This window comes from Mustela nivalis, assembly GCF_964662115.1.
Source record: "Mustela nivalis genome assembly, chromosome: 1".
Lineage (NCBI taxonomy): Eukaryota > Metazoa > Chordata > Mammalia > Carnivora > Mustelidae > Mustela > Mustela nivalis.
The window spans coordinates 204,208,156-204,220,779 of NC_139020.1; the positions used below are offsets into that span (position 1 = coordinate 204,208,156).

General features: G+C 46.1%; 1 protein-coding gene across 4 annotated transcripts in view; it reads left to right on the plus strand.

The window, feature by feature from the left end:
• The first annotated feature begins 2,061 nt into the window (after positions 1 to 2,061).
• The window catches only part of AKAP8L (A-kinase anchoring protein 8 like), a 29,060-nt gene continuing 18,497 nt past the window's right edge, over positions 2,062 to 12,624 (plus strand). For all 4 annotated transcript variants that reach the window (XM_082709453.1, XM_082709454.1, XM_082709455.1 and 1 more), the window contains exons 1-3: positions 2,062 to 2,180; positions 7,424 to 7,498; positions 12,377 to 12,409. In XM_082709453.1, coding sequence (XP_082565579.1) covers positions 2,168 to 2,180; positions 7,424 to 7,498; positions 12,377 to 12,409 — 121 coding nt within the window. In that variant the 5' untranslated portion in view covers positions 2,062 to 2,167. The remainder of the gene's footprint in view (positions 2,181 to 7,423; positions 7,499 to 12,376; positions 12,410 to 12,624) is intronic.

Genomic DNA, 12,624 nt, shown 5'->3' on the forward strand with positions numbered 1-12,624 from the left:
GTAGACAGTGGAGGCCTCCTCCTACCCCAGCACTGATGCCCCAGGCCCCCACCATGCCCCTGCCTGGGAGGGACAGGCTAATAAGCTGTGACAGCATGCCCGCAAGAGTGGTCTTGGCCTGCAGCCTTGGCCTTTCTGGTCCTGTGAGGTCTGGTGGAGGAAGGACTCAACCACTAATGTCCATCCCACGCTATGAGTGGGCTTGTCTAAGACTTTGAAAGCACGGAGGGCATCTCTTGGGATGAGAGCTGTCCCGTAGGCATTTCCCCTTTTAGCTTTTTATGAATTAGTTTTAAACATGTAAAAGTAATGGAAGCTGGATGTAAAAAAAGTTCAAACAGCACAAGACCTTATAAAGTAGCATGGGAAGTTCCTCCCCACCCGCACATGCAGTGCTAGCTGTGTAGGTCCTCGAAAGGATCGCATACAGTTCTTAGCTCAGAGGGCTCTTTTCTGAGATTTTGAGCATGTCCCTTTTCAGGCCATTCCATCTCAGAGGCAGAGCATAGGATGTTAACAAAGTCACCAAAATGAAGGTTAAAAGATGGCTGCGGTATGTGCCATGATGGCAGCTGTAGGATCCATGAGAGGTGTCTAGGAGCTCAGCTTTAATTTGGAGAATGGGCAGGTGTCTCTGAACATGACACTCAAGTGAGCCCCAAAGCTTGGTGTGCACATTAACCAATTTTATGTGCTTCATATTTGGAGTTTCTCAACACATCATTATTAGCCTTTTCCCATGTGGCAGCAAGTTATGCATAAGTAATCTTTAGGGGAGGGGTTTTATGAAAATATTTTATGGAGAATTCCAACCATACAAAAACAGTAAAATGAACCCTCATCTACTTACCAATTACCAACTCAAGACCAAGCTCTCCAGCTATAACCCTTCCACACCTTCCTTCCCTTTCCCTATCTGAATTATGGTGAATCAACATACTTGTCATGTGAATTAATGTCAGTATTTGAGTCTTTCTCAGAAGAATGGGGACTTTTAAATACGCCATTGTTAAACCTAAAGAGAGTGACAATTCCTTAATATCAAGAAGTCAGCAACACTGCTCATACTTTAAGACAAGCTTTTAAAGTAAAAAAAAAAAAAAAAAAAAATGTACAAGCCATAATTGTACTCCGTGTGATGAGTTTTCACAGATGTAAAGTACCATTTTCAGTGTCTGCAGCTCTGTCATCTCTCAGAAGTTAGGAGGTATCTCCAAAAGTGGATTCCATGCAGCATCCACTGAGGATGCTGGGGATACAGTATCGGCGCCAGGCTGCACCATTACAGGATCTCTAAAGGCCTGAACAAACCAAGGGGGGTCTTAGGAGTTCAAGCTTTAACACTTAAGTGCCAAGGACCTAGGGGGAAGTCATGAATTCCAAGCCTTGGTTTTACCTTTTAAATGGGAAGTTCTTTAAAAAGGACCTTGCAGGTATGAGGGGAGCATTTGAGCTGATAAACAACATGAATATATTACATATGCCATATAAACATGCTATATAAGTATATCCGTTATCATTATGTAACAACAACAAAAGGTAACATTTACTTAGTGCACCTGGCACTGGACTGATTTTTTTACATGCATTGTCTCGTGTGTTTGAACCTGTGCCCAGCATTTTGTTTGGTGCTTAGTTGTGATTTTCATTCCAGCATGGCCATACCGTGCTCATTTCTGGAGCTGAAGGCCAGAGAAGTTAAGAAACAACCTAGTTTGCACTGCACCTCAGTAGCAGGGCCAAGACTGGAACAGTGCCCTGTGCCCAGTCTGCTCCCTCTGGCGGTCCTCCAGGGCACCGCCCCTCCTCTCCGCCCTGACGCGCTTGGGCCTCAGCCCTCCCGGTAGTACACGGCTCCGCCCTTTTGAATTCTACAAGATTCCGTCTCCCCGGCCTGCTTCTCCCAGCCAATCATCGCGGGCTTGGGATAACGGGAGGCGGGGCTCCCACGAGATGGGCAGCACCATCAGTCTCTAACATGAGGATGGGCTGGGATAGACAGCGCTCTCCTCCAATAGGAGTAAAGCCAGATTCCTACGCGAGCCAATGGGGCCGGGAGGTGGGGTTCGGTTGTGTTAGAAGGGGCCCGGGGGATTGTCGCCGCTATCCCGGCGTCGGACGTGTAGGACAGCTGCGTGAGTCCTCCGGTGCTGTGTTCGCTGCTGCCATGAGCTATACAGGTGGGCCCGCCGGGTAGGGGTCGGGCTTCGGGTGGGGAGGGACAGGGACATGCCAGAGCCGCACCGTGCTCGCCCGCATCTCCCCCGGGGCCTGGACGATGCCCTCTCTGCGGTCACAAAATGGCGCCGCGGGTCCGTCGCCTCAGGTTCGCTCCGCTCATGCCTTGGCTCCTCAGTTCTTTGTGCTCCGGCCCTCGCGTCCCGGCTCCCGGCCGCCCGAGGTCTTGGCCTCTGACGCTTGTGTCCGAGGGCCCCGGCCTGAGCGCGTGCGTTCTCTGAGCCCACCACCTCCGCCCTAGGTCGGGTCTGCTCGGACCTCGGAACCGCAGGTCGCCCTTCCTCAGGCCTTAACCCTTCAGATCGGGCAGCGGGCTGGGCTGCCTTCGCCATTGCCACAACCTCCCCCGCGCCGTTTCCCTGCAAAATGCCGCAGCTACCCACCCCCAACCCCTTCGCCTGCCCCAGGCTGGGAGAGGCGCCAGGCCCCGGGGTGATGAGCGGGGGAACCTTGGGCCCAAGGGGCTGGGGGCTACGCCTGAGCCTTTGAGGAAGGACCGGCTTTTTCATTAATTCATTCGCCATCTGTCAGAGTCTCCGCGTCAGGTGCTGAACGAGCGCTGGGAAATTGACAGGAAATTCTCGAGCAGCTAATGGGCGGACCTTAACACGAAAACCAATGAATGTAGGATTCGCTCCCCGGGGGCCCAGGCCGCGGAGGGGCTTGCTCGTTTGCGGGGATGGGGGGGGGGGGTGGTTGGGATCAAGGTAGAGAGGTGACATTTGAACAGACCTGAATGGAGTGAGGCAGATAAGGGTGTCTGGCCCAGGGTGCCATTGGCATAAAGGCCCATGAACAGAAACCGCCTGGCTTTTTAGATCAGCTAGCGAGGCCAGTGGGATCTGAGCAAAGCGGGGAGGGTGGATGTTGAGATCGGAGAGGGGACCCTGGGCTATGCTTGGACGGTTGTGAATTATCCCTGGAGGAGTTTGAAAGGCTGCCTGGGTTTGCCTTGGCAGTAACACACGAAGCTTCTCAGCCGGGAGCCATAAACTGGGCCTCCCCCTGTGACGGGGGTATTAGGCTCGAGCAAGTATGGTTGCTGGGTAACCTACGTTCTACTTGGAATGTTCAGGACTGACAATGGAACTGGAGCCTCTGGGGCTGTTCCATACACTATTTTATGTTAGCCTCAGCAAAGAAGTAGTGCCAGGCGTCCCACCTCTGGCCCCCAGGTGAGGAGCTTGGCAAGAACCCTAGCTTTTCCAGCAACCATCCCTTAGCTCAGTGGTTCTCAATCAGGGGTGGTTCTGCCCTCCTGCCCCTTCCGCCAATTCATTTGGCACTGTTTGCAGATGTTTCTGGTTGTCACATCTGAGAGTGGAGTTGCTACCGTCATCCAGTGGATAGAGGCCAGGAATGCTGCTAAACGTTCTATAATGCACAAGGTGTCTCCCACCACCATAAATCATCTAGCCAGGAATATCAGTAGTGCCAAGGTTGGTCAGCCTTGCCCAGGCCTTTCTGTAGCTTTCCTGGTTCAGGAGAAGAGTCAGCAGGGTTGTTGCTGACATCTCTGGAATTGAGGTGTAATCTTTTCACCGAGTCTTGGTTTTTAGGGGCAGGACTGCTGAGGGAAAAAGAAAAACAAAACAAAATGAATGATTGGATGCTCTGGAGTAGCTTAATAATGGCGCATTTGAATTTATAGACAAGGAGACTGTCTTTGAGAGAGTTGGAGAAGTCGCTAATGACCAGGTCTGAATTTCAACTCCAGATCTTGTAGGCTTTACATCTTGGCTCACTGAGGGAGCCAAGATAATGAGATAATGATTTCTTTTTCCTTGATCTTGATCAACTAAAAACAACAGCGGTTTTATAATGTGAGTCTTTCCCTTTTAAGAAGCATACCACTGAAGTTAAAAAACTGCTTAAGTCCCGTTTCAAGGAATTAATGTGCCTTAAAGGAGGAGTTCTGGAGACCTTGAAGTAGATGCTACCATTATTAACAAGCATAGGAGGTGATTAAAGTAACTTACCTTTTTGATAACTTGTCCAGCTTTTGAACCTAATTACTTTACGTGTACTTGGAAAAGGGGGCTCCATCTCTGGCATTGAGGAGAAGGATGGGAGCAATGGAAAAATAGGACAGAAGAATCCAAAATCAGGCCTTCAAACACTGCCAAACCTTTTATAAAAAGATTGCTTTCACCAAGTTTGTGTTGGGAGTGTGCAAGGGGTTTAGCTGTGTGGTTCTGGCTTGGGATCTCTGAGGTTACATTTTGGATATCCATCCAAAATGACTTCAGGGACTGTAGTCATCTGAAGGCTTGACGGGGGCTAAAGCATCCACCTCCAAGATGACTCAAACTCACATGGCTGGTGGGTTGATGCTAGCTGTTGTCTCCTCACCATGTGGGCCTCTCCACAGGCCTGTTTGAAGGTCCTTACAGCATGGTAGCTGTTTGCCCTCAGAGTGAACGATCTAAAATAGAGCAAGGCAGAAACTATCGAAAGTCCTACTCAGGGGCGCCTGGGTGGCTCAGTGGATTAAGCCTCTGCCTTCGGCTCAAGTCATGTCTTGGGTCCTGGGATTGAGCCCTGAATCAGGCTCTCTGCTCAGTGGGGAGCCTGCTTCCCCCTCTCTCTCCTCTTGCCTCTCTGCCTACTTGTAATCTCTCTCTCTGTGTCAAATAAATAAATAAAATCTTTTTTTTTTATTTTTTAATTAAAAAAAAGTCCTACTGAGTCATTTCTGCAATCTTACTGTTTACACTGGCTACCTCTATTAGTTTGGGAAGGGACAGCAGCTTATAATTAAATAAAGCAAGAATAAGTAGAGGCCATCTTGGAGGCTGGTTACCCCCAGACGGTAGAGGCTGGAGTCAACCTAATCTTGTTCCAGTTGTCTTCTAGTTTATATCACTTTGTCATTTCTTCAAAGAATCCCCTTTCAAAAAAAAAAAAAAAAAAGGAAAAGAATAAAATGGAGAAGCTCTGTGTATTTTTGAATGAAGAAGGTATCACAGTCTGACCAAGAGAGAGGGAGGGGTTATGATGCATAATTACCACAAATCCATGGTCTGACCATTAGCTTTCTAGGGCTAAACATTTATTTTTTCACCCAGAGCTGTTCAGGGTAAATCAAACCAAGAAGAGAAGGATTTATGAGCCAGATAAGAATTTATTCGTAAATGAAGCATAACAAGAATGTCCTACTCTGAAGACAGTATTGGGCAATAAAATGTGGACATAGGGAAGACAGAAGTAGAGCAGAGGTTGCCATTGACCTCTGAAGGCTTGGTGGATTGTCTTTCCCTTTTTCTGGGGGAAGAACAAGGTCCCCACTCCCTTGAGTAGACATAGATTCTTGGCTCTGCAGCTTTCATACTGTGTTCCAATTAGTAGTCCTGTCAGGGCGTGGTGGTTCCGGCCGCACCTGCTGTGTGTATAAACCATGTTACCTGAAGTCTGGAACCATTTCACTGGTGGCTTTATTGCTGAACAAACAGGTTTCGGGAAGCCAGTTAAGCAAACATTGTGGAGAAGGTAGGTGTAAGGTACTAATTTTTACACTGTGGGGCTTCCTCTCAAGTGAACCATCTAGAACGTGCTTTCACTGTTTCTTGTGGACATTGTTTAGGATATATGCATCTTGGGAAGGTCCTGGGTCCCTGGAGGGAATCCATTATAATGTGCTGTTCTTAATTAGTGAAGGTAAAAATGGTTACCTTGGATACTTCGCCTTTCTCCTTCCCTAGCACCAAGTCTCAATTCCCTCCTCTGGGAAGTAAAGATGAAGTGTGGGTCCGCTGATCTTTACTTGAAAGCTGGGAGCTGGGTATATTTTTGAATTCTAGCGTGAGAGGAGGACATTACACAACACCCCCACTGGGGTGTGAGGAGCATCCTATAATTAAATGCATTATTTCTGTACTAGGTTGGGTAAAGAAAAATTGTAATTGTCCTCATAAGTCAGTTTTGTCCCACAGTGAGTGTTGGCACCACATTTGAGGAGAACACTTGGTTTTCAGATCTTTTTGGACTTGGGAACTGCAGGGTAAGGGATCTTGGCCCTGTCCTCTTTTGGCTGTGATGAGGATGAAATAAAATAATGCATATAAGGCTCTTAGCACCCTGCGGGGGAAACACTTGTTAAATGTTGGCTTCTGTTGTGATCTTCTTTGTTGCTATGGTCCTAAAAGAAAAGCTAGAGAGACTACCAACATGTGAATGCCTACTCCTGGGAAGGCGCTTGGTGTATGCTTTTGTTGATTTTCAAAAAAAAAAAAAAAAGAGCTATTAAAGGTACTGGCTTTAATTTTTAGATCATGAATTGGCTCTGATGAGAATAGGCAAATATTGCCTCTTGGGTATCCATCACAGTTTCAGTGCTAAGGGTAAATCGTTTTTAAAATGATGTTTGTAAATGTAGTTTTAAAGATAGTACCAGGATTCATCATTTAAGAACAATAGTTTCTGATAGAGGTTCAAGTTTTCCTTATTTAGTACTAATTCATCTTAAGTTGAGAAATAGTTTGAGGGAAACCTGGCTCAGTTGGATGAAGGTCTGCCTTCGGCTCAGGTCATGATTCCCAGGTCCAGGGATAGAGCCCCAAGTCAGGCTCCTTGCTCAGCAGGGAGTCTGCTTCTCCCCCTGCTTGTACACACACACATTCTCTCTTTCTCAAAAAATAAAATCTTAAAAAAAAAAGTTGAGAAAGTAAGAAATAATATGCATACTATATGACATTTGTTCGGTAAAAACATGCTTACCTCAAGTAATTTAATTGCATATACACATTTTTTATGGGAAAACTAGAAAATACAAAGCAATTTCTGTTTCAGAACGGGGGGGAAGGGAAGAGCTAATATTTGCCTTAACATTGTTCAGAACCAACACCCATCCTTGTTTGAATTGGAGGGGGCTCACCTTTCAGTCACTTGATATAAGTATTTTCCTCTTTTAACTGAATAATTTGGGCACTCATTTATCGAAACTGAATACTGGTTTAAATTGTTAGAACATTTTTCTCCAGTGCTTCTAGTGTAGCAAGTTAAATATAGCCTGTCTTTTCATTGGCTAATATATCCTGGAGGTATAATTAAAGTGTTGAGAAGCTAGATATTTTGGAGGCTTTCCATTAAGAGGAGGGCCTGTCAGCCAGTCTACACTGAAGGGTAGTCTTAGGTCACCTCCATGTGGCTTGTTTTGGGAAATTAACCACACCATGTTTATATTTAGGCTTTGTCCAGGGATCTGAAACCACTTTGCAGTCGACGTACTCAGACACGAGCGCTCAGCCCACCTGTGATTATGGTAAGTATGGGCCCCTGGGAACCAAAGGGTGAGAGCTTTGCCTTCTAGTGGCAGAGCAACCTCATGTCTCCTGGGTTGCCTTTGACTCTGCTCTCACTGTCTTGCTTGTCCTGGTGCAGTCTTGTGTAAAACGGTGTGGTGGGCTCTTAGAATAGCTAGTGCTTCTGTTGGAAGCAGTAATGGGAAAGATGTGTGCTTTGAGCAGGCTGGAGTTCTTGGAGCTGTAAATGATTGGTCCCTTTGACCCTGTAACATGTTGTTGAAGTGCATATGGTCTGTGACAAAGGTCTGGCTTCACAAAATCCCCTTGAGAGCCTAGGAAGGAGAGTCGCCAATCAAAGTCCAAAGGATTGGTCTGAGCAGAAACCTAGCCATCAGTTTAGCTTCGGGGTAGCATGTGGGATGTGTTAGAGAAGCTGCCTGTCTGAGTCTAGCAGGGATTTTAGAGACAGACCATCTCAAGCCAGCGGGCTCCTCACATGGGATTGAAGGAAAGTGTCGATCACTTTCTTAGTCATGATCAGACACACTAAATCTCTAATTCAGAAGTAGCCACTCGGGCACCTGGGTGGCTCAGTTGGTTAAGCGACTGCCTTTGGCTCGGGTCATAATCTTGGAGTCCTGGGATCAAGTCCCAAGTCGGCCTCCCTGCTTGGTGGGGAGTCTGCTTCTCCCTCTCCGTCTGCCCCTCCAGTTAGCATAGCAGTTGCTAACTGCCAATAAGTGCTGGTCCACCTGTGGTCTGTGACCACAGATGTCTGTGAGAAGGAGCCCTCTTTGGAATTAATAAGGGTAATGCTTTGCATGCTGAGATGGGTAGATTGTTGCTCTATTAGGGTCTGGGGAGGGACTGAGCCTACACTGTGACACTACCTCAAGAGTCACTAAATAGGGGCACCTGGGTGGCTCAGTGGGTTAAAGCCTCTGCCTTCAGCTCAGGTCACGATCTCAGGGTCCTGGAATCGAGCCCCACATTGGGCTCTCTGCTCAGCAGGGAGCCTGCTTCCCCCTCTCTCTTTGCCTGCCTCTCTGCCTACTTGTGATCTCTGTCTGTCAAATAAATAACATCTTTAAAAAAAAAAAAAAGAGTTACTGAATAAATGGACATAAACTCCCTCAAGTATTAGCTGCTAGTCCAGAGGGAGGAGGAGACTTAAAGTGTTAAGAAATTGAGTAAGGAGGTATCAGATATTTCCGAACAGAGGAGAAACTTGGTATATATGGCTTCCCTATCTTGCCCTGTCCGCCTCACCCCATTTAATCAAGCAGTAGTCCCAGATTGCACAGCTTATTTGAATTCTTTTCCCTCTGGTTTACATAGTCTCAGTACGGGCATTTTGGCAGATACACCATTTGCATATCTTTTCTTCCGGTCTGTGACCTATTCTTTTGTCTGTAGTGTCTTTCAAAGAACACAAGTTCTTCATTTTGGTGAAGTCCTGTTTATCATTCTTCTCTTTAATATATGGTGATTTGGGTGTTGCGCCTAAGAAATTTTTGCCTAGGGGTGCCTGGGTGGCTCACTAGGTTAAGTGTCTGCCTTTGGCTCCAGGCAAGATCCCAAGGTACTGGGATCAACCCCCCATGTTGGGCTCCCTGCTCAGCGGGGAGCCTGCTTCTCCCTCTCCCTTTGCGGCTACCCCGGCTTGTGTGCGTGCGTGCACGTTCTCTCTCTGTGTCTGTCTCTCAGATAAATAAAATCTTAGAAAGGAAGGGAAGGAGGGAGGGAGGAAGGAAGGAAGGAAGGAATTTTTGCCTAACTCAGGTGCCCAAGATTGTCTTCTGAGTTTTCTTTTAGGTACTTTCTAGTTTTATATTTTCCATCTGTTCTGTGATCTATTTTTAGTTAGTATTTCTACAAGGCATACATTATAGGTCAAGATTCTTTTTTAACTTTGTTGAAAATCTATCAAACCTCTATGTGTCGGTGTTTCTGGACTCTAATTCTGTTCTGGTCATCTGCATATCTGAATTTCCTCCAGTACCAGTCCGTCTTGATTACTATATAATGAGGCATTAAATCAGTTAATTCAGGTCCTCCAGATTTATTCTTTTTCCAGAATTGACTTGTATATTTTAGTTCTTTTCTTTTTGCCTATAAATCTCAGAATCAGTTTGTCGATTTCTGTAAGAATTCCTGCTGAGATTTTGAGTCGATGGCCTCAAATCTATAGATTTGTTTGGGAGAATTAACCTGCTAATGATATAAGTCTTCCGATCCATGAATAAAGTGTCATTTGATTTAATTAGATCTTTGATTTCTTTCATTAGTGTTTTGTAGTTTTCAAAACACAGATCTTGCACATAGTTTGTTATAGTTGCATCTACGTATTTTATATTTTTAGTTCCAAGGTAAATGATATTTTTTAAAGACTTCAGTTTTTAGTTGTTTATTGCTGATTTGTAGAAATTGGGTTGATTTTCATATATAGACCTTGTAATAAACCTTGCCAAGCTCACTTATTTTTGTAACTCATACAGATTTTTTTTACATAGTCAATCGTGAAAGAATAAAGACCATTTTATATTCTGGCTTAAATTGTAAAAGCAGTATAACGATATTTTAAATAACATTTTGGAAGACAGTCAACTGCAATCCCGCCATATTAATACTTCTGTCAGCATTCCTGTTCTAAGTAGTTGAATATAGGAGGATAGAGCTTTGTGTATCCTGTTTTATTTGCTTACCGTTAGAAGCATTTCCTTGTACTGGTAAGGCTGAATGGATTCTTTTTTGATGCCTCTATGAGGTATGTCACTGAGAAGGTAGGCTGTAACTTCCTTGAAGTTGACCATTTATGTTGTTCTGTATTTTTGTTCTATAAGTTTTGCTTACTATTACCATCTACTTTTCTCTTCTTCTGTTTGTTTTTCTCTTAATAAAAAGATTTTCATCCCAGGGCGCCTGGGTGACTTGGTTGTCTGCCTTCAGCTCCGGTCATGATCCTAGGGTAGCGGGATCTAGCCCTGCATCAGGCTCCCTGCTTCTCCCTCTCCTGCTCCCTCTGCTTGGTTCTCTTTCTGTGTCAAATAAATAAATAAAATCTTTAAAAAAAAAATTATATCCCTAAACTTTCCTGTGTCAACACTAGTCTCATCCCCCTCTGGAGGTAGAAATGAGCTTTTGGAAGGGGCAGGTCTTAGGGACTCCCCAGGCTCAAAGTGTAGATAGAGGTTTCCCCTTGAAGGGACCTGGCTGGGAAGCCCCCTTCAGGGAGTCTGAGTTGCTCTGGGCATAGCAACAAGCACATGCGGAGTGCTTTCCAAGTCCTGTCTGTCAAAGGACTATCACCTACCTATCCACTTGTCCTTGTGTTTACAGAGTTTAACATCCAATCCTGCTTCGTTTCCTTGTGCTTCCTTGCTCTGTTCTGACAGATTTTCAGCCCCTAAAGCCCTGGAGAACCATATGCAAGCCTCATAAGTGGAGCCCCAGTGGGTCTGCCTTGGCTTCCCAGTCCTGTCTTCTTTTGAATAGCTAATGTCCACTGTTCCTGGTGCAAACACCCACGGGACCAGGCTCTTGTTAGTTGCTGGGGCTAAGTATGTATTATTCCTTGGTTGCCTCTGGCAGCCTCTCTTCTTGCCTGTCAGAACAACTCCTTTGCCACTCATCTCTTAACTTGATTTCCTGCTGCCGGCTGTCCCTTGCTGCTTTCTAATTAGAAGTGTCTCCTTTAACAGACAGTGCTCTGGGCCTGAGCAGTGACCAGCACTGCCAACCTCTGCTGTTGTGTGCTTAGGATGATTGTTGAATAAAGGAATGAATGAGAAGCCTCTGCTTTGATTTCCCCAACCAAGAGGATTTTTGCTTTGTGAGCTCCCTGGAGCCCAAGGTGCATTAAGCGTAACAGTCATCTAGGGTTCTTTGCTGGTTTCTGATACCTCCCCATTCTGTTTATGCACTGGATTGAGGAGGAAACTGACTGTAGGACCTACGTTGGCCTGCCCCATCCATCTTTTCAAGTTTATACACTCTTGCTATCCTGTGACTGGACTCTGTCATTCATCACACTGCTGTCTCACTGAGCTTTGGTCCCTGTCCTGGGATAAAAGCATGTCTTGTCTGTCTGTAGGGTAGAGATAATAAGGAGTAGGAGACAACTCTGGAGTCTCACCAGAGACACTGGGAAAGTTCTGGTGGACTCCCCTGGGCAGGAACCATGTTTGCTTGGCTTGGAATTTCCACTTGACTTTGCACTTCGTCAATTCTCACTGGCTTTATATTCTGAAGGGGTGAATTTTTCTCGTGTGCTGGGTAAAATCCAGAGTATATTTAGTTTATAATCCAGATTGTTCTCTCAGTAGCATTTCTCAAGCTGGGAACTGTTTGTCCTTACCTCTGCCAGTAGGTTTCTGCACAGCACACACAAGATTCAAGTGCTTGGTTGTCCTCCCTGTTGAGGCATCTACTTGGGGGACCAGGATAGTCAGTTTCTCTGTTCCAGATGGCTTTTTTTGGGTGATTTGAGTGACATGATTTTCACAGTGGATGTGGGCTCTGTGCTGAACTTCTTGTTCAGCATAGTCTTTGTGAGGCACCAGAAACCGTTCTCCTCTTCCTCTGATTGGTGCTTAGCACAAAGTGGGAGTAATCTAATTCTGGATCCTCAAGGGAGGAGTATAAGAGCCAAATTCCTCAGCTGGCAGTGTTGGCAAGGGGAGGCCCCTTAAGTAACAGACGGCCAGAGCCACAAAACTTCTGGCACCAGAGCATGGGGTGACCTGGTTCATTTATGGAGTGCTCTTAAGCTCAGGGCTTCTCGGGGGAGGTTCAGTCTTCTGTCACCAGGCTGGCACTGGGAATCATCGTCTTTGTTTAAGCTCTTGTTGTATTATTATCAACTGTAGATGTAATTGCACTTTTCCTTTTTGTAGGGTATGGAACTTGGAACTCTGGGACAAACAGAGGCAAGTATTCCCATGAGTGCTCTCCTCTCCCTTGGGATTGAACTGGTTGTGTGTTTCCACCACTGCCCAGCTTGCCCAGAGTGTATTGGGAGGTGCTTTTGGGGGCCCCTGGTCCAGCTGCTCTTTCACAGGAGGTCCTGGGCTGGGACCCACCCAGCGGAATGGCTAGGCCCACCCAGCCTCAGGTGGCTAGGGTCCCCAGCTTGTCTCTGTGA